Source organism: Mauremys mutica, chromosome 15, assembly GCF_020497125.1.
Source record: "Mauremys mutica isolate MM-2020 ecotype Southern chromosome 15, ASM2049712v1, whole genome shotgun sequence".
NCBI lineage: Eukaryota > Metazoa > Chordata > Testudines > Geoemydidae > Mauremys > Mauremys mutica.
Window position 1 is genome coordinate 38,780,079 of NC_059086.1, and position 20,051 is coordinate 38,800,129.

The 20,051-nt window shown below is 62.7% G+C and overlaps 1 protein-coding gene across 1 annotated transcript in view; it reads left to right on the plus strand.

Moving 5' to 3' along the window:
* Positions 1 to 20,051, plus strand: part of LOC123349812 (ryanodine receptor 1-like) — a 119,414-nt gene that overhangs the window by 90,363 nt on the left and 9,000 nt on the right. Inside the window, 7 exon segments of the mRNA XM_044988008.1 lie at positions 3,671 to 3,751; positions 5,334 to 5,422; positions 5,688 to 5,816; positions 7,374 to 7,478; positions 17,835 to 17,916; positions 18,122 to 19,431; positions 19,888 to 19,961. Coding sequence (XP_044843943.1) covers positions 3,671 to 3,751; positions 5,334 to 5,422; positions 5,688 to 5,816; positions 7,374 to 7,478; positions 17,835 to 17,916; positions 18,122 to 19,431; positions 19,888 to 19,961 — 1,870 coding nt within the window.

Below are 20,051 nucleotides of genomic sequence, written 5' to 3' on the forward strand. Positions count from 1 at the left end.
GTGCAGTGCACCGGTGCTGTCGGTGCACGAACCGGTGCCGAGGAAGGACTCAGTCAGAGACCCTCGGCGCCGGCATCAGTGAGGCCGCTCTTCCCGGCCGTCTCCAGCACCCGAAGCTGGAGTCGTTGCACCTCACAACATGCAAGCTGAACCCAATGGAGCTTGCCTGCTCAGACCAGGTTAGACAAGTCCTCCTGGGCAGTAGGAAACCCTCCACCAGGGCTACCTACCTTGTGAAGTGGAAGAGATTTTTAACCTGGATGGCGCAGCATCATTCATCCCCAACGCTCGCCTTGGAGCCATGAATACTGGACTGTCTTCTCCAGCTCAAACAGCAGGGGCTGTCCATGTCGTTAGTAAGGGTTCACCTCACTGCCATTTCAGCCTTCCATCCAGACGCCGACCCTACGGTCAGTCATTTTCTGAAAGGTCTCGACAGGCAATATGCACACATGAGGCAGCCGATCCCGCCTTGGGACCTTAACTTGGTCCTTTCCAAACTGACGGGGCCGCCATATGAACCACTGGCAACGTTCTCCCTGCTCCCTCTCTCGTACAAGGTGACGTTCCTGGTAGCCATAACCTCAGCTAGGAGGATGTCTGAGCTCAGGGCCTTAACATCCGACCCTCCCTACACTGTGTTCTGTAAGGACACGGTGTCGCTCAGGCCTCTCCCGGCTTTTCTCCCGAAAGTCGTCTCCCATTTTCACATCAGCCAGGACATCTTCCTTCCGGTGTTCTATCCTAAGCCGCACTTGAGCGGCGGGGAGCAGAGGCTTCTCTTGTTGGATGTCCCGCAGAGCGTTCGCCTTCTACATCAAGAGAACAAAGCCATTTCGAAAGTCCATTCAACTCTCCGTGGCTGTGGCGGACAGAATGAAAGGTCTTCCTGTTTCCTCTCAGCGGATTTCGTCATGGATCATGTCGTGCATACGTGAGTGCGACAACCTGCTCCTTCGATCACTGCGCACTCCACCACGCTTTCACCACGCACTGTGCGCTCACCCAGTAGGCCTGAGACCACGCAGCCTTTGGTAGAGCGGTGCTCCAATCAGAGAACAACGAACCTTGGGCTTGGGAGTCGCCTGGTTGGAATGGACAGGAACAAGCACTCGAAGAAGAAAAAACAGTTACTCAGCTTCTCTAGCTGTTGTTCTTCAAGATGTGTTGTTCATGCCCAGTCCAACACCCACCCTCCAACCCCTCTGTCGGGGTAGCCGGCAAGAAGGAACTGAGGGGGTGGTGGGTCGGCAGGGTCCCATATTGGGCGCCATGAAGGCTTGATTCCAAGGGGCGCCCAGGCCGACCCTATGGATGCTGCTGGGGGAAAATCTTCCTGGTTGGCGTGCACGCGCCGCGCACACACCTGATTGCAATGGACATGAACAACACGTCTCGGAGAACAACAGTTACAAGAAGGCGAGTAGCCGTTCCTTGTAGCAGCACCATAGTAGTGATGTATCCTCATAGAAACTTTGTGGTCACTTTCTAGTAAAGCTGTGGCGTCTTTGGGGTGTCAGTGAAATTGAATGTTGTGGTGTCTTTCTAGAAATTATATGGTGTCTCTGTAGTATCTTTGTAGTAACAATGTGGTGTCCTGTAATAACAATGCAGTAGTATCTTCATAGGACCTTCGTGGTGGTTTTGTAATAGCTATATGGTGCTTCTGTAGTCTGTTTGGCGTATCAGTGTGGTGTCCTTGGAGTAACAATGTAAAAGTATTTTCATAGTATCTTTGTAGTAGTATCTTCAGAGGATCTGTGTAGTAACAATATAGTAACAACCCTTGCTACATCTCTGTACTAATATTGTAATAGTAACTTTGTAGTATCTTTGTGTTAACAGTGGGGTCGTGACTTTGTAGTATCTGTGTGGTCACAGTGAGGTAGTATCTGGGTAGTAACAATGTAGTTCTTTTGTAGTGTCTCTGTTCTAATATTGTGGTAGTATCTGTGTGGTAACCATATGCAAGTATCCGTGTAGTAACAATGTAATAGCATCTTTGCAGTATCCTTGTAGTAACAATGTAGTAGCATCTTTGCAGTATCTCTGTTCTAATATTGTGATAGTATCTGTGTAGTACCTTCAGGAAGTGGTGGCTTGGGAATCGTAACTGTCACACGCACACACTAGCGTCTCTCTAAACAGCACAGCAGCAGACACAACTGGGGGCAAATCTCCCTAGACCTGGGTGAGACGACCTCAGGTGACCTCTTCCTACCCCCTGCCCTGCTCCCTGCCCCCCAGCGCCGTGATCTCCAGTGATCAGGGGAGAGGAAGGGGGAGTCGGCAATGGGGAGAATCCTAGCTGCAAAGGGGAGGAAGTGAACGGTGGAAAAGGGGCTGGTCATTAACGCCACGTGGGGCGATATGAATCTGCCTGGGGGCCGGGCACACAGCCCCTGCCCGCAACGGCATTAACGCCCAGTGCCGCAGTGTGGCTGGTGTGACTGACCCTCTGATCCTGTTAACCAGCCAGGAGTCACATCCAGCTGGGGCCAGATGTGGCAGCTGTTACTCTGACTCGACTCTTACGATAGTCCTGTGTTTATTCCTACATTACTCCGACATTACTGGACTGCTCCTGCATTATTCCAGCAGTACCCTGATTTTACTCCTAGTCACTCTAGTTACTCTGACTTTACTTCTCATTAGCCTGACTTGTGCCTACATGACTCAGACTTAACTCTTGCAAAACTCCCACCTCTCTCTTTGCCTGAGTTCAGATGTCAGGATTTGGCCCCAACAGAATTTTTTAAACGTTAATACTGGTCCCTCTCCCCCAATACCCTCCCCTCCTCCCTCTGAATTCTCTTGATCCTCCCACCCTACCGCCCGCCACACCGGCCAGGCAGGGACCCTGCCGGGACCAGCTCTGCTGGCACCAGGATGTCGGCGGTGAGGATATTGTTCTCCAGCTGGTAAAAAGAAACAATATCCCGCCCGCCCCATCCGCCACGGGCGACAACTCAGAGGAGCCCTGCGGGTCCCTAATGAGACGCATGCTGCCTGAACCCACTAACCTGAGCTGAATCCTGCAGGCCTTCTTCAGGCTCAACTCCCATGCGAACCAGTGGGCCAGATCCTGAGCTCCTTACTCGGGGGTTACTCCTTACTTACTCAGGGTGGGGGTTGCTCCCTCCCCGCTTGGGGGTTACTACCTCCTTACTGAGGGATTACGCTCTCCCGACTTGGGGGTTACTCCCTCCTTACTTGGGGCGGGGGTTACTCTCTCCCTACTCGGGGTTTACTCCATCCTTACTCAGGGTGGGGGTTGCTCCCTCCCCGCTTGGGGGTTACTACCTCCTTACTGAGGGATTACTCTCTCCCGACTTGGGGCGGGGGTTACTCCCTCCTTACTTGGGGCGGGGGTTACTCTCTCCCTACTCCGGGTTTACTCCATCCTTACTCGGGGTTTACTCCATCCTTACTCGGGGTGGGGGTTACTCCCTCTTATGATCTCATAGTGTTGAGCCCTGAGCAAGGCCTTCGAGGTGGTGCCCCCGTGTGCTGTGTCCCAGAGTGTGGGCTGCCTGGCTGCCACTGGCCCCTCTCCCCATGCCCCCTGCGTGTGCTAACCCGGGTGGCGCTGCACCCAGGCCCCCTCGCCCGGTCGCGGCTGCTAACGTTGGCCAGTTCTGTCTCTCCCCCTCCCCTTGCCCCGCTCTAGGAGAGAAGGTGATGGCAGACGACGAGTTCACACAGGATCTCTTCCGGTTCCTGCAGCTCCTGTGTGAGGGCCACAACAACGGTACGGCTGGCTGGCTCGGCTTGGGGGCCGCACGGAGCCCAGGGGGCGAGGGGAAGGCATGGCTCCTCGGGGGCGGGCAGTGGGGGGGTGCAGCTGGCTGGCTGGGTACTCTGTGGGTAGCAGGGCAGGAGGGCGGGTGCCGGGGTGGGCGCATGGACAGGTAGATGGGGGATGGGAAGCCGGGGATGGATGAAGAGGCAGGCGGAGGGGGGGGGCCCTGCAGACGGGTATGTGGATGGGGGGTGGATTGTGGGTGGGTACCTGGGTCGATGGGAGCCTGGGTGGGCCGTGGGCACTGTGGGTAGGTGGGGGGGGTGCTGTGGGGGGGCGCTGTAGGGGGGGCCTCTGGGCACTATGGGTAGGTGGGAGGGTGGGTGCTGCGGGTGGGGGGGCCGTGGGCACTATGGGTAGGTGGGGGGGTGGGCTCTGTGAGGGGGATAAGTAGGGGGGCCGTGGGCACTATGGGTAGGTGGGGGGGAGGGTGCAGCGGGTGGGGGGGCAGGGGGGCTGTGAGCACTATGGGTAGGTGGGGGGGCGGGCGCTGTGGGGGGGGCATGGGCACAATGGGTAGGTGGGGGGGCTGGTGCTGCGGGTGGGGTGGGTAAGTGGGGGAGCGGGGGGGCTGTGGGCACTATGGGTAGGTGGGGGGGGCGGGCGCTGGGGGTAGGTGGGGGGAGGGTGCTGTGGGTGGGGGGGCCGTGGGCACTATGGGTAGGTGGGGGGGGCGGGCGCTGTGGGGGGGGCCGTGGGCACTATGGGTAGGTGGGGGGGCGGGCGCTGCGGATGGGTGGGGTGGTAAGTGGGGGGGCGGGGGGGCTGTGGGCACTATGGGTAGGTGGGGGGGGCGGGCGCTGTGGGTAGGTGGGGGGAGGGTGCTGCGGGCGGGGGGGCCATGGGCACTATGGGTAGGTGGGGGGGCGCTGTGGGTGGGGGGGCCGTGGGCACTATGGGTAGGTGGGGGGGCGGGCGCTATGGGGGGGCCATGGGCACTATGGGTCGGTGGGGGGGCGGGCGCTGTGGGGGGGGGCGTGGGCACTATGGGTAGGTGGGGGGGGCGCTGTGGGTGGGGGGGCCGTGGGCACTATGGGTAGGTGGGGGGGCGGGCGCTGCGGATGGGGTGGGTAAGTGGGGGGGCGGGGGGGCCATGGGCACTATGGGTAGGTGGGGGGGCGCTGTGGGTGGGGGGGCCGTGGGCACTATGGGTAGGTTGGGGGGGGCGGGCGCTATGGAGGGGGCCGTGGGCACTATGGGTAGGTGGGGGGGCGGGCGCTGTGGGGGGGGGCCGTGGGCACTATGGGTAGGTGGGGGGGGCGCTGTGGGTGGGGGGGCCGTGGGCACTATGGGTAGGTGGGGGGGCGGGCGCTATGGGAGGGGGCCGTGGGCACTATGGGTAGGTGGGGGGGCGGGCGCTGCTGGTGGACAGAGGCAGAGTCCCACGCGTGACCAAGACATTGTGGGTGGGGAGCAAAGCCCCCCCGCCCGGCCCGGCCCCCCCCCGGCCCGGCCCCCCCGTGCCAAGGGCTCTGGCAGCGCTCGGCAGCGGGTCGCTGACAGGGCCTGACCCGGCGTCTCCCCCCTGCAGATTTCCAGAACTACCTGCGCACGCAGACGGGCAACACGACCACCGTCAACATCATCATCTGCACCGTGGACTATCTGCTGCGACTGCAGGTCAGCCCCACCGCCCCACCCCACCCTGCCCGGGGCCCCCCGCCCCGTCAGTGGCACCGGCCCCCGGAGACCCCCCTGTGGGCACCGGCCCCCGGAGACCCCTCCCTGCCAGGCAGCCGTCTCCAGCAGCGTCCCCCTAGCCGGCCCATGGCCCAGACGGCCTGGGGGCGGGGGGACGGTACCTGCTCAGCCTGCCGGCCCTGCAGCCGATGGGGGACGGGGGGCTTAGCCCCGGGATCAGCACTAACCCCCCTGCCGCCCCCAGGAGTCCATCAGTGACTTCTACTGGTACTACTCGGGCAAGGACGTCATCGACGAGCAGGGCAAGCGCAACTTCTCCAAGGCCATGGCTGTGGCCAAGCAGGTCTTCAACAGCCTGACGGAGTATATCCAGGTACGGCCCGGCGCTGCCCCCTGGCGCTGCCCCCAGTATATCCAGGTACGGCCCGGCGCTGCCCCCAGGACATCTAGGTACAGCCCGGCGCTGCCCCCAGTACAGCCAGGTACGGCCCGGTGCTGCCCCCAGTACAGCCAGGTACGGCCCGGCGCTGCCCCCAGGCGCTGCCCCCAGTACAGCCAGGTACGGCCCGGTGCTGCCCCCAGTACAGCCAGGTACGGCCCGGTGCTGCCCCCAGTACAGCCAGGTACGGCCCGGCGCTGCCCCCAGGCGCTGCCCCCAGGACATCCAGGTACGGCCCGGCGCTGCCCCCGGGCGCTGCCCCCAGTACAGCCAGGTACGGCCCGGCGCTGCCCCCGGGCGCTGCCCCCAGGACATCCAGGTACGGCCCAGGCGCTGCCTCTGGGCGCTGCCCCCCGGTGCTGCCCCCAGTACAGCCAGGTATGGCCCGGCGCTGCCCCCAGGACATCCAGGTACGGCCCAGGCGCTGCCTCTGGGCGCTGCCCCCGGCGCTGCCCCCAGTACAGCCAGGTATGGCCCGGCGCTGCCCCCGGCGCTGCCCCCAGGACATCCAGGTACGGCCCAGGCGCTGCCTCTGGGCGCTGCCCCCGGCGCTGCCCCCAGTACAGCCAGGTATGGCCCGGCGCTGCCCCCGGCGCTGCCCCCAGTATATCCAGGTACGGCCCGGCGCTGCCCCCAGTATATCCGGGTACGGCCCGGCGCTGCCCCCAGGCGCTGCCCCCAGTATATCCAGGTACGGCCCGGCGCTGCCCCCAGTATATCTGGGTACGGCCCGGCGCTGCCCCCCGGTGCTGCCCCCGGGCGCTGCTCCCAGGACATCAAGGTACAGCCCAGGCGCTGCCCCCTGGCGCTGCCCCCAGGACATCCAGGTACGGCCCGGGCGCTGCCCCCAGTATATCTAGGTACGGCCCCCAGTGCTGCCCCAGTACATCCAGGTACGGCTGCATCTGCACCCTGCCTGCTCCCATTCTCTGCACCAGCAAGGAAATAAATAGATGCAGCTGTGACCCTGTGGGTGGACAGGATCCCTGTATAACCAGCCGACGCCCCACCCCAGAGGTGGCTGCGTCCCCGCACTGGGTGACGGGTTCCTGTATAACCAGCCGACGCCCCACCCCAGAGGTGGCTGCGTCCCCGCACTGGGTGAGGGATCCCTGTATAATCAGCCGACGCCCCACCCCAGAGGTGGCTGCGTCCCTGCACTGGGTGACGGGTTCCTATATAACCAGCTGACGCCCCACCCCAGAGGTGGCTGCGTCTCCGCACTGGGTGACGGGTTCCTGTATAACCAGCCGACGCCCCACCCCAGAGGTGGCTGCATCCCCGCACTGGGTGAGGGATCCCTGTATAACCAGCCCCACGCCCCACCCCAGAGGGGGCTGCGTCCCCGCACTGGGTGACGGGTTCCTATATAACCAGCCGACGCCCCACCCCAGAGGTGGCTGCATCTCCGGGCCGGGCGAGGGTCCCCGTGGGCGGTTAGTGCAGGGTTGGGTTCTGCGGCTGCCCAGTGACTCTGTCTCTCCCCCGCAGGGCCCGTGCACGGGGAACCAGCAGAGCCTGGCGCACAGCAGGCTCTGGGACGCCGTGGTCGGCTTCCTCCACGTCTTTGCCCACATGATGATGAAGCTGGCTCAGGTAACCCAGCTGCCGGCGCGGGGCGGGGGGGGCATGTAGGGGGACGTCTGTCTCCCCCCCAAGGGGTCGCCCGGCTCCTCGGGGCTCGCCGGGCTTGGGGCAAGCGTTCGGTGGCCAGCCGCAGACGTGCCCTCACCAGTCTCCAAGGACGTCGGTAGCCACCCTGGCCCGTTCGGTAGCCAGCTGCTCCAGGTCGATTTCCGCCACCTGGGGCAGCCCCCGTGAGCGTCCGCTGGGGCTGGGCCGCCCACCTGGGTCCCGATCTGGGGCTGGGGCCCCCCCGCCTGTGCTCATCCAAGGCTTCCCTCCCCCGATCGCTGGTTCCGAGCTGCCCCCCCGCCCCCGCTGGTTCCCATCCGGCTGCGGGGGGCGGGAATGGAGACCAGGGAGAAGGATTTGGAGTTCAGCTAAGTGCCCCCCAAACCTAACCCCTCCCCCCAGCAGGTCTCGTAGTTGCCGAGTTGGGGGGAGAGTCTGTGACCCCTTCAGTGGCCGCACTAACCCAGATCGCTCTGTGCCCTGCCTGTCCTCCCCTCCCCCGATCCGCGGCACCAGCTTGGGGTGTCTCTGTATTTCCCCGTCTCGCCTTCCTTTATGAGCCGCGCCCGGCAGAGCGGGGCCCCCAGGGCTGGCCCCCCTCCCCCTCCCCCTCCAGGCCGGGTGCAGCTCCCTGCGCGGCAGGGCAGAGGTAGGGACCCCCATGCAGCCCTGCTGGGGCAGAATCAGGCCGTGGGCCAGGGGCCTGGCCCCCCAGACGCCCACTCTGCAGATGGCAAAGGGAGGGCCCAGGCCCAGCGCTGCCGCAGGGCAAAGTGTGACCATGAATGAGGGGAAGCAGGGGAAGGATCCTGGGACGGGGGCTGGGCGCAAGCAGGACTCTTGTCCACCCGTCTGTCCGTTCACCCGTCCTATCCGTCCACCCAGCCCTTCATCCTCCTGCATCCCACCCAGCCCTTCATCCTCCTACAGCCCTATCCATCCATCCATCCTCCTGCATCCCACCCAGCCCTTCATCCTCCTGCATCCCACCCAGCCCTTCATCCTCCTGCATCCCACCCAGCCCTTCATCCTCCTACAGCCCATCCATCCATCATCCTCCTACACCCCCATCCATCCATCCATCCATCCATCCATCCATCCTCCTACAGCCCTATCCATCCATCCATCCTCCTACAGCCCTATCCATCCATCCATCCTCCTACACCTGCATCCAGCCATCCATCCATCCTCCTACACCCCCATCCATCCGTCCGTCCATCCATCCATCCATCTGTCCACCCAGCCCTTCATCCTCCTGCATCCCACCCAGCCCTTCATCCTCCTGCATCCCACCCAGCCCTTCATCCTCCTGCAGCCCTATCCATCCATCCATCCTCCTACAGCCCTATCCATCCATCCATCCATCCATCCTCCTACACCCGCATCCAGCCATCCATCATCCTCCTACACCCCCATCCATCCATCCATCCATCCATCCATCCGTCCATCCAGCCCTTCATCCTCCTGCATCCCACCCAGCCCTTCATCCTCCTGCAGCCCACCCAGCCCTTCATCCTCCTGCATCCCACCCAGCCCTTCATCCTCCTGCATCCCACCCAGCCCTTCATCCTCCTACAGCCCATCCAGCCCTTCATCCTCCTGCAGCCCACCCAGCCCTTCATCCTCCTACAGCCCTATCCATCCATCCATCCTCCTACAGCCCTATCCATCCATCCATCCATCCATCCTCCTACACCCGCATCCAGCCATCCATCATCCTCCTACACCCCCATCCATCCATCCATCCATCCATCCATCCATCCATCCATCCGTCCATCCAGCCCTTCATCCTCCTGCATCCCACCCAGCCCTTCATCCTCCTACAGCCCACCCAGCCCTTCATCCTCCTGCATCCCACCCAGCCCTTCATCCTCCTGCATCCCATCCAGCCCTTCATCCTCCTGCATCCCACCCAGCCCTTCATCCTCCTGCATCCCACCCAGCCCTACATCCTCCTCCAGCCCACCCAGCCCTTCATCCTCCTGCAGCCCACCCAGCCCTTCATCCTCCTGCATCCCACCCAGCCCTTCATCCTCCTGCATCCCACCCAGCCCTTCATCCTCCTGCATCCCACCCAGCCCTTCATCCTCCTACAGCCCTATCCATCCATCCATCCATCCTCCTACACCCCCATCCATCCGTCCGTCCATCCATCCGTCCGTCCATCCATCCATCCATCCATCCGTCCATCCAGCCCTTCATCCTCCTGCATCCCACCCAGCCCTTCATCCTCCTACAGCCCTATCCATCCATCCTCCTACACCCGCATCCAGCCATCCATCCATCCTCCTACACTCCCATCCATCCGTCCGTCCATCCATCCATCCATCTGTCCACCCAGCCCTTCATCCTCCTACAGCCCACCCAGCCCTTCATCCTCCTGCATCCCACCCAGCCCTTCATCCTCCTGCATCCCACCCAGCCCTTCATCCTCCTGCATCCCACCCAGCCCTTCATCCTCCTGCATCCCACCCAGCCCTTCATCCTCCTGCATCCCACCCAGTCCTTCATCCTCCTGCAGCCCACCCAGCCCTTCATCCTCCTGCATCCCATCCAGCCCTTCATCCTCCTGCATCCCACCCAGCCCTTCATCCTCCTGCAGCCCACCCAGCCCTTCATCCTCCTCAATCCCACCCAGCCCTTCATCCTCCTTCAGCCCACCCAGCCCTTCATCCTCCTGCATCCCACCCAGCCCTTCATCCTCCTGCATCCCACCCAGCCCTTCATCCTCCTGCATCCCACCCAGCCCTTCATCCTCCTACAGCCCACCCAGCCCTTCATCCTCCTACAGCCCATCCAGCCCTTCATCCTCCTGCATCCCACCCAGCCCTTCATCCTCCTGCATCCCACCCAGCCCTTCATCCTCTTGCATCCCACCCAGCCCTTCATCCTCCTAAAGCCCACCCAGCCCTTCATCCTCCTTCATCCCACCCAGCCCTTCATCCTCCTGCATCCCACCCAGCCCTTCATCCTCCTGCATCCCACCCAGCCCTTCATCCTCCTACAGCCCTATCCATCCATCCATCCATCCTCCTACACCCCCATCCATCCGTCCGTCCATCCATCCGTCCGTCCATCCATCCATCCATCCATCTGTCCACCCAGCCCTTCATCCTCCTGCATCCCATCCAGCCCTTCATCCTCCTACAGCCCACCCAGCCCTTCATCCTCCTGCATCCCACCCAGCCCTTCATCCTCCTGCATCCCACCCAGCCCTTCATCCTCCTGCATCCCACCCAGCCCTTCATCCTCCTGCATCCCATCCAGCCCTTCATCCTCCTGCATCCCATCCAGCCCTTCATCCTCCTGCATCCCACCCAGCCCTTCATCCTCCTGCATCCCACCCAGCCCTTCATCCTCCTGCATCCCACCCAGCCCTTCATCCTCCTGCAGCCCACCCAGCCCTTCATCCTCCTGCAGCCCACCCAGCCCTTCATCCTCCTGCAGCCCACCCAGCCCTTCATCCTCCTGCAGCCCACCCAGCCCTTCATCCTCCTGCAGCCCACCCAGCCCTTCATCCTCCTGCATCCCACCCAGCCCTTCATCCTCCTACAGCCCATCCAGCCCTTCATCCTCCTACACCTGCATCCAGCCATCCATCCTCCTACAGCCCTATCCATCCATCCATCCTCCTACACCTGCATCCATCCATCCATCCATCCTCCTACACCCGCATCCAGCCATCCAGCCATCCTCCTACACCCCCATCCATCCATCCATCTGTCCACCCAGCCCTTCATCCACCCATTCAGCCCTTCATCCTCCTACAGCCCTATCCATCCATCCATCCTCCTACACCCGCATCCAGCCATCCGTCCTCCTACATCCCATCCATCCATCCATCCTCCTACACCTGCATCCAGCCATCCGTCCTCCTACAGCCCATCCATCCATCCATCCATCCTCCTACACCTGCATCCAGCCATCCGTCCTCCTACAGCCCTATCCATCCATCCATCATCCTCCTACACCCCCATCCATCCATCCATCCATCCACTTACACCCCCATCCATCCATCCATCCATCCATCCATCCATCATCCTCCTACACCCCATCCACATCCTTCTACACCTCCATCCATCCATCCATCCATCCATCATCCTCCTACACCCCCATCCATCCATCCATCCATCCATCCATCATCCTCCTACACTCCCATCCATCCATCATCCTCCTACACCCCCATCCATCCATCATCCTCCTACACCCCCATCCACATCCTTCTACACCCCCATCCATCCATCATCCTCCTACACCCCCATCCATCCATCCATCCATCCATCATCCTCCTACACCCCCATCCATCCATCCATCCATCCATCCATCCTCCTACACCCCCATCCATCCATCCATCCATCCATCCATCCATCCATCCTCCTACACCCCCATCCATCCATCCATCCATCCACTTACACACCCATCCATCCATCCATCCATCCATCCACTTACACCCCCATCCATCCATCCATCCATCCATCCACTTACACCACCATCCATCCATCCATCCATCCATCCATCCACTTACACCCCATCCACATCCTTCTACACCCCCATCCATCCATCCATCCATCCATCCATCCATCATCCTCCTACACCCCCATCCATCCATCCATCCACTTACACCCCCATCCATCCAGCCCTTCATCCATCCATCCATCCACTTACACCCCTATCCATCCATCCATCCACTTACACCCCCATCCATCCATCCATCCATCCACCCAGCCCTCCATCCATCCATCCGTCCGTCCCCCCAGCCCTTCATCCATCCATCCATCCATCCATCCACTTACACCCCCATCCATCCATCCACCCAGCCCTTCATCCATCCATCCATCCATCCGTCCTCCTACACCCCCATCCATCCATCCGTCCACCCAGCCCTTCATCCATCCATCCATCCACTTACACCCCCATCTAGCCAGCCAGCCCTTCATCCATCCATCCACTTACACCCCCATCCATCCATCCACCGAGCCCTTCATCCATCCATCCATCCACTTACACCCCCATCTAGCCAGCCAGCCCTTCATCCATCCATCCACTTATACCCCCATCCATCCGTCCACCCAGCCCTTCATCCATCCATCTGTCCACCGAGCCATTCATCCATCCATCCGTCCTCCTACATCCCCATCCATCCATCCGTCCACCCAGCCCTTCATCCATCCATCCATCCATCCGTCCACCGAGCCCTTCATCCATCCATCCTCCTACACCCCCATCCATCCACCTACCCAGTCCTTATCCACCTGTCACGGAGTCACCGGGCGATGTTCTGGAACTGCTCCATACGAAGCCAGGCAGGACTCTTGGGAAGCCTCCTCTCTGAGCAGACCATCTCCAGGGCAAGACGCTTACGCAGCTTCCACCTTCCTGGGTCTGACCTCGGAGCACTCAGCCCCTCCGTGCGCTTCCCGCAGCGAGTCCGCCCGGGCGGGGTCCCTGGGGAAGCCAGAGGGCCCTGCCCCCCAACTCCGCAGTCAGATGTGACTCTCAGCCAGCCAGTAAAACAGGTGTATTAGTCGACAGGACCACAGCGTAGGGCAGAACTTGCTATCGCAGAAATCAGTGACTTTCAGGCAAGTCCATTTTGGGGGGAGAGGAGCCCAGAGCCAGGTCTCTGCCCTCCCACTGAGCCCCAAGCCAGCTGCTTCCAGCCGCCTGGCCCCTGCCCTTCCCATTGCTCCTCCTCCGGCCTTTGTCTCGCTTCCTGGGCCAAGAGTCACCTGCTTGCATCCCCCTCCTGGGTCTCAGGTTCTGAAGGGGCGGCCATAGCGTCCCTGCAGGCAGCTGCAGCAACCCCCCCAAAGGTCACACCCCCTTATTCCCATCACCTAGACAGTGGTGCAATACACAGGGAAACTGAGGCACACACCGCATTCATGCAAAACAGTAAGACTCACATACAACATAACAAGGGAAAACTCTCACTTGGTCACACCACCCACCCAGCCTTCCCTTCGTCCTTCAACCCCCCACAGCTCTCCATCCTTCGCTTCATCCTGCTTGTCCTCACACTCATGATACCACCCCTCACGGAAAATAGATTCACATATAATTTCGAGTGATGCGTTCCAGTGGTTAGAGCAGGGGGCTGGGAGCCAGGATTCCTGGGTTCTAGCCCTGGCTCTGGGAGCGGAGTGGGGGCTAGGAGCCAGGACTCCTGAGTTCTCTCCCTGGCTCTGGGAGGGGAGTGGGGGCTAGTGGTTAGAGCGGGGGGGGGCAGGAGCTCCTGCTTGTAGACGTGTCCTTAGCTCAGTCCTTTCCCTGCTGCCCTGTAGACTCCGTTAGGTCTGGAAACCCCAGCCCCTGTAGCTGCCCCTGCTGCCAGGCCCAGCCTGGGGGTCGTGGAGCGGGCCCCCTGCCAGCCCAGGCAATAAAGGAAGGGGCCGGACATACAAAAATGCTCTTAAAAATGTTGCTGAATAACATTTTTATTCTGATGTGTGACAGATGAGCCAGCCGGCCGGACTCCGAAATGGCGTAAGAACCTGTGTGTGGCACGCGCCATCTCACGCCCGCGCTCGCCCCGCTCCGCCGCCTCCTCTGCTCCCCTCCTCTCCTCTGGCTCCCGCTCTGTGCCCAGTCCGGTCCTCCGGCCTTTTCCCTGGCCCCGTCCGTCCTTCCTTCCTTCCTCCCTCCCACCCCCACCCAGGCCAGACCAAACTAACAGCACCAGCCCACCCCCCCAGCTTGATTCCCGCCACACCTGCAAGCTCCCCCCAGCTCCCCAGGCCCGAGCCCCCGTAGCTAGGGCCCTAGGAAATCCATTTGATTAGTGCGGATTTGGGGATTTATTATTTTCTGATTTGGTTTATTTCCATTTTTGTAAAGAGTGAATTCCGTCTTTATGGGGTTTTTAATGAGAATAGCTGGCTCCATTGACAACAATGAAGTAGCCTTACTGGAAAGGCGTAAAAATGGCCAGAACTGGAAAACCTGATTTCACAAAAACCAAATCCTGCAATTGAAATGAGCCCTCCCGCCGCTCCGCAGTGACCCGGTCCGGGCCGCGGGCCACAGGGGCACTCGGGAATGCGGCCACACGGCTGTGGCTGAATAGTAACTCTGTGTGTGTGTGTGTGTGTGTGAGAGCAGGGGACACCCCGACATCAGCCTCTCCCCCCTGGCTCTGTGCAGCACAATAAATCCGGGCCCCCGAGCCGGAGCAGGTGTGTGTGGCTGCAGGTAGCTCTGTCCTGGGGGTCCCAGCACCAGGGGGAGCTGGGCTCTGCCATTCCATGGGGCTTTCGAGGGCCCCACATAACGAGTCCCAGGCGGCCCCTCCCCCACCCAGTGTGGGCAGAGGGGTCTGAACCCCGTGGGTTATCCCACCCCGAGTCCCTGGTCTAGGGCGGGTGGCCCATAGCCCATATGCGGGGGGGCGTAGCTCATGGGATTCTCCATGGGCTGTACTGTGCTGTAATCCCTCTAGGGGGCCAAGGGGGCAGATAGGGCCCTTCCCGAGCCCACGGAGGTGTCACGGAGTTGGGGGAGACCAGGCCCTGCCCCCCCCCCCGGCTTCCTGCAATTCACCCGACTCTCAGCCAGCCAGCGAAGCAGAAGGTTTAGACAGACGCCAGGAACACAGTCCCAGACAGGTCTTGCAGGTACAGACAACAGGAGCCCCTCAGTCAGGTCCAGCTTGGGGGGCCCGTCTGGGCTCCCCTCCGTTTTCCCAGCCAGCCCCCCCCACCCTGGGCCAGGAGGTCACTTGATCTCTCTGTTCTCCAACACCTTCAGTGGGCGCCTTTGCAGAGCAGGGGCCCCGGCCATTCGTTGCCAGGAGACAGGGTGTCGGCCCTTCTCCGTGCAGGCAGGATCACGCTGGCCCCCCCAGGGCTTCGCAACAATTCCCCCCCCCAGACACTTGAGAAATGCATAGGGGAAACTGAGGCACCCACCCAGCACCCAGGGAAAACACCAAGAACACTTCCACCTCGTCACGTCTCTGTCCCGCTTCATCACAGGGCGGGTCCCTGGAAAGTGCGGGGGGATGGTCTGGCCTGGATCCCCCCATCTGGCACATCTCCCGCCCCCCCCCGTATAACAATCTCCCCCCCCCTCGTCCTCCTTCCCTCCCCCCCCAGGTATCTCGGGGGAGCTGGGCGAGCAGGCTGGCACCGTGCTTGGCTGGTGCTTCTGTTTGCTCTGAGCGCAGGGGGAGGTTCCGGGTTCTGGTCTCTAGCGGGTGCTGATGGGGGACGACGGCGGCTGCTGGGCTGGTTCTGCGCCCCCCCCCCAGTGCACCAGGAAACGGGCCTCGACTCCAGGAGCGTGTGGTTGGTGGGGGGATGGGAACGCTACCCCCTCGGAGCGGCCGTACGCTCGTCCCCAGGCCTGTGAGTGCCATCGCACGCGCGTTCGCACACAGGCCCGGGCACACCAACGTGGAACGTGATTCGACGTGGCCACGCGTGGCGCAGGCCGCTGACCTAAGCACACGAGCTGTCATGCACACGCACACCTGGGTGCACACCTGCATCTACGCACAAGCTCTTGTGCACACGCCCCAGATCACATGCACAAGAGCGCGTGTGCAAGATCTTGTTCATATGCAAGGATGCGCCGCACGAGATCGCATGCCCACGCGATCACACCCCTGAGAGCTTGCACGCACACATGGCCTCTTGCACACCCACACATGCACATGCACGAGGGGGACACGCATGCAATCACATGCACGAGGGCTTGTGCACATGTTCCACCCTGGGGCCGAAGTAGGGGGCGATTTCCCCTGCCCGTCTCCGTGCTGTAGTTTTTGCTCGGGGGGGGGGTGGATCTCTGCACTCTGTCTCGGCTCTGCACCCTAGAACAAGCTGTGGGGGTGCTGGGGACACATTTGGGGGGTGTTTTTCTGCACCCAAACTCTCTCTTTGTTGCGCTGCCCGTGAGGACCATTTCCGGAGCAGGCGGTACCCCGAGGTAAGAGGGGGAGGGGTGCGGCTCCCCCTCCCCCGCTTGGTCCCCGTGCAGCCCCCGCCCGTCACTCCGCTTAGGGGGAGGCTGGCGGGGAGCTGATGGGGCGTCTGCCTGCAGTGCCAGGCCCTGGGGCAGCGGCGACCCTGCCCGGGGATGGGGTAGAAGGGGTCCCCCCACTGTGCGGTGTTTTCCAGACCAGGCATCGGGGCGCAGCCCCCGTTGGCGCGGTGCAAGGCGGCTTCAGCTGGGGTCGGCCCGGCCCGCCAGGCGCGTCGTAGCAGCCAGGGGTTCGGCAACTCAGCTGCTCCAAAGTGCCTGGCGCGCGGGCCTGGGGAGCGTGAGGCTGGGCAGCCCTGCCAGGCGCACATGGGGGGTCGAGGGCACAGACCCCGGGCGAGACTCACGGTGCCCAGGCTGGGGTCTGAGTTAGGGGCGTATCCCTGGTCTCCCCTTGCCCCATAGCACAGAGGGGCTGGGAACCCTGATCCTGCTGAGTCAGGGAGCGCAGCTTGCAGCTTCCAGCCAGAGACACTCATGGGAAAGCGCCGTGCGAGGGCAGGGACGTGCGTATGTGCAGGGGAGCCGTGCGAGGGCAGGGGCATGTGTATGTGCAGGGGCGCCGTGTGAGGGCTGGGGCGTGCGTATATGGGGGGGGCATGTGAGGGCAGGAGCGTCTGTATGTGCGGCGGCGCCATGGGAGGGCTGGGACGTGCTATGTGCAGAGGGGGGGCATGCGAACACAAGGACATGTGTATGTGCTGGGGAGCCGTGCGAGGGAAGGGGCGTCTGTGCTGGGGAGCCGTGCGAGGGCTGGGGCGTCTGTATGTGCAGGGGAGCCGTGCGAGGGCTGGGGCGTCTGTATGTGCAGGGGAGCCGTGCGAGGGCTGGGGCATCTGTATGTGCTGGGGAGTCGTGCGAGGGCTGGGGCGTCTGTATGTGTAGGGGAGCCGTGCGAGGGCAGGGGTGTCTGTATGTGCAGGGGAGCCGTGCGAGGGCTGGGGCGTCTGTATGTGCAGGGGAGCCGTGCGAGGGCTGGGGCGTCTGTATGTGCAGGGGAGCCGTGCGAGGGCTGGGGCGTCTGTATGTGCAGGGGAGCCGTGCGAGGGAAGGGGCATCTGTATGTGCAGGGGAGCCGTGCGAGGGAAGGGGCGTCTGTATGTGCAGGGGAGCCGTGCGAGGGCTGGGGCGTCTGTATGTGCAGGGGAGCCGTGCGAGGGCAGGGGCGTCTGTATGTGCAGGGGAGCCGTGCGAGGGCTGGGGCGTCTGTATGTGCAGGGGAGCCGTGCGAGGGCTGGGGCGTCTGTATGTGCGGGGACGTGCGTATGTGCAGGGGAGCCGTGCTGGTACGGCGGGAATCTCGCCCGTCTCACGTCGCTCCCCGTGTCTCCTCAGGACTCCAGCCAGATCGGGCTGCTGAAGGAGCTGCTGGACCTGCAGAAGGACATGGTGGTGATGCTGCTGTCCCTGCTGGAGGGTGAGAGGCACTGGGCAGGGGCTCGAGATCCCCCACCCCAGCCGGGCAGGTGGCAGCGCCTCTCGCCGGCCCCTCTGGGCGGGGAATCCCAGCCTGGCACGTGTGGGGGCGGTTCAGGGCACCACAACCCCTGTCCATCCATCCCTCCTGCCTCCCCCCACCTGCCTGTCCCTCCGTCTAACCCACTCTCCTCCTGCCCGGCCAGGGAACGTGGTGAACGGCACCATCGCGCGGCAGATGGTGGACATGCTGGTGGAGTCGTCCAGCAACGTGGAGATGATCCTCAAGTTCTTCGACATGTTCCTGAAGCTGAAGGACATCGTGGCGTCGGACGCCTTCCTGGACTATATCACCGACCCGCGGGGGCTCATCTCCAAGAAGGACTTCCAGAAGGCCATGGACAGCCAGAAGCAATACGCGCCCTCCGAGATCCAGTTCCTGCTCTCCTGCTCCGAGGCGGACGAGAACGAGATGATCGACTACGAGGAGTTCGCCAACCGCTTCCAAGAGCCGGCCAAGGACATCGGCTTCAACGTGGCCGTGCTGCTGACCAACCTCTCGGAGCACGTGCCCCACGACAGCCGGCTCAAGACCTTCCTGGAGCTGGCCGAGAGCATCCTCAACTACTTCCGGCCCTACCTGGGCCGCATCGAGATCATGGGGGCCAGCAAGCGCATCGAACGCATCTACTTCGAGATCAGCGAGACCAACAAGGCCCAGTGGGAGATGCCCCAGGTTAAGGAGTCCAAGCGGCAGTTCATCTTCGACGTGGTCAACGAGGGCGGTGAGTCGGAGAAGATGGAGCTCTTCGTCAACTTCTGCGAGGACACCATCTTCGAGATGCAGATCGCGGCGCAGATCTCGGAGGAGGAAGCGGGGAAGGAAGAGGAGGAGGAGGAGGAGGCCGAAGGCGGGGAGGGGACCGAGGCAGAGAAGGCGGCCGGGGCTCCTCCGGAGGCGACCTCAGCTTTCGGGGAGTTCCTGGCGGGGGTGCTGGACTTCTTCCACATGTTCACCTACCGCAACCTGCGCCGCCAGCTCCGCCGGCTGAAGAAGATGACGGTCAAGGAGCTGGCGGTGGGCGTGAGTTGCTGCGTCTACGCCGTCCTCCTGGGAACGCTGCTTTTCTTCTCCGGCGTCCTCAGGGGCCTCTTGCTCCTCCTCTGGAACGTGCTCTTCGGCGGCGGGCTGGTGGAAGGCGCCAAGAAGCTGACGGTGACCGAGCTGCTGGCCAGCATGCCCGACCCCACGCAGGACGAGGTCCACGGGGACCTGGGGCCGGCCGAGGATGGGCAGGAGGCGGCCGAGGGCGGGCAGGCAACCGAGTTTGTGGAGGCCGGCAAGGAGGAGGCCCCTGACGAGGCGGGGGAGGTCTTCAGGCTGGAGATGAAGGACACCGGGCATTACCGAGCGACCGCCCCCGATGCCCCTGGGGGGCTGGGGGATGTGGGGGACACCACGGCGGTGGAACCGCCTACCCCCGAGGGGACTCCCATCCTTAAGAGGAAGCTGGGGGTACGTTGGGGGTTGGGGAGGGGCTGGCCTTTTGACAGCAGTCAGGACTCCTGGGTTCTCTCCCTGGCTCTGGGGGCAGGCGGGGGTATCTAGTGGTTAGAGCGGGTGGGTTGGGAGGCAGGACTCCTGGGTTCTCTCCTCAGCTCTGGGAGGGGAGTGGGGTCTAGTGGTTACAGCAGGGGGCTGGGAACCTGGACACTTGGGTTCTATGCCCAGCTCTGCGAGGGGAGTGGGGTGTAGTAGTTAGAGCAGTGGGGGGCTGGGAGCCAGGACTCCTGGGTTTGATCCCATTGTGTGGCATTAGAGACAGGTTCCCAGCCCAGCTAGACCAGGGCTCGGGCCTGGTATCAGGTCTCCTGTCTCAGCCCGGGGGGTGGGGCTGCTCCCCATGTACCAGGGGCCCCTTTTCCCTCTGTCCGGGGTCCCTGACGCGGGATCTGTTGTGTTGCTCCTCAGCTGGAAGGGGAGGAGGCGGCCGAGCCGGAGCCCGAGAAGATCGAAGAGCCGCCTGCGGAGGCTGAGAAGGCCGAGTGAGTGGGGCTGGGGGAAACTGGGGGGAGTGGGGCCCATGGTCAGAGGTGATGGGGCCTACGGGGGGCGGTTCTCCTCAGAGCTCTGGG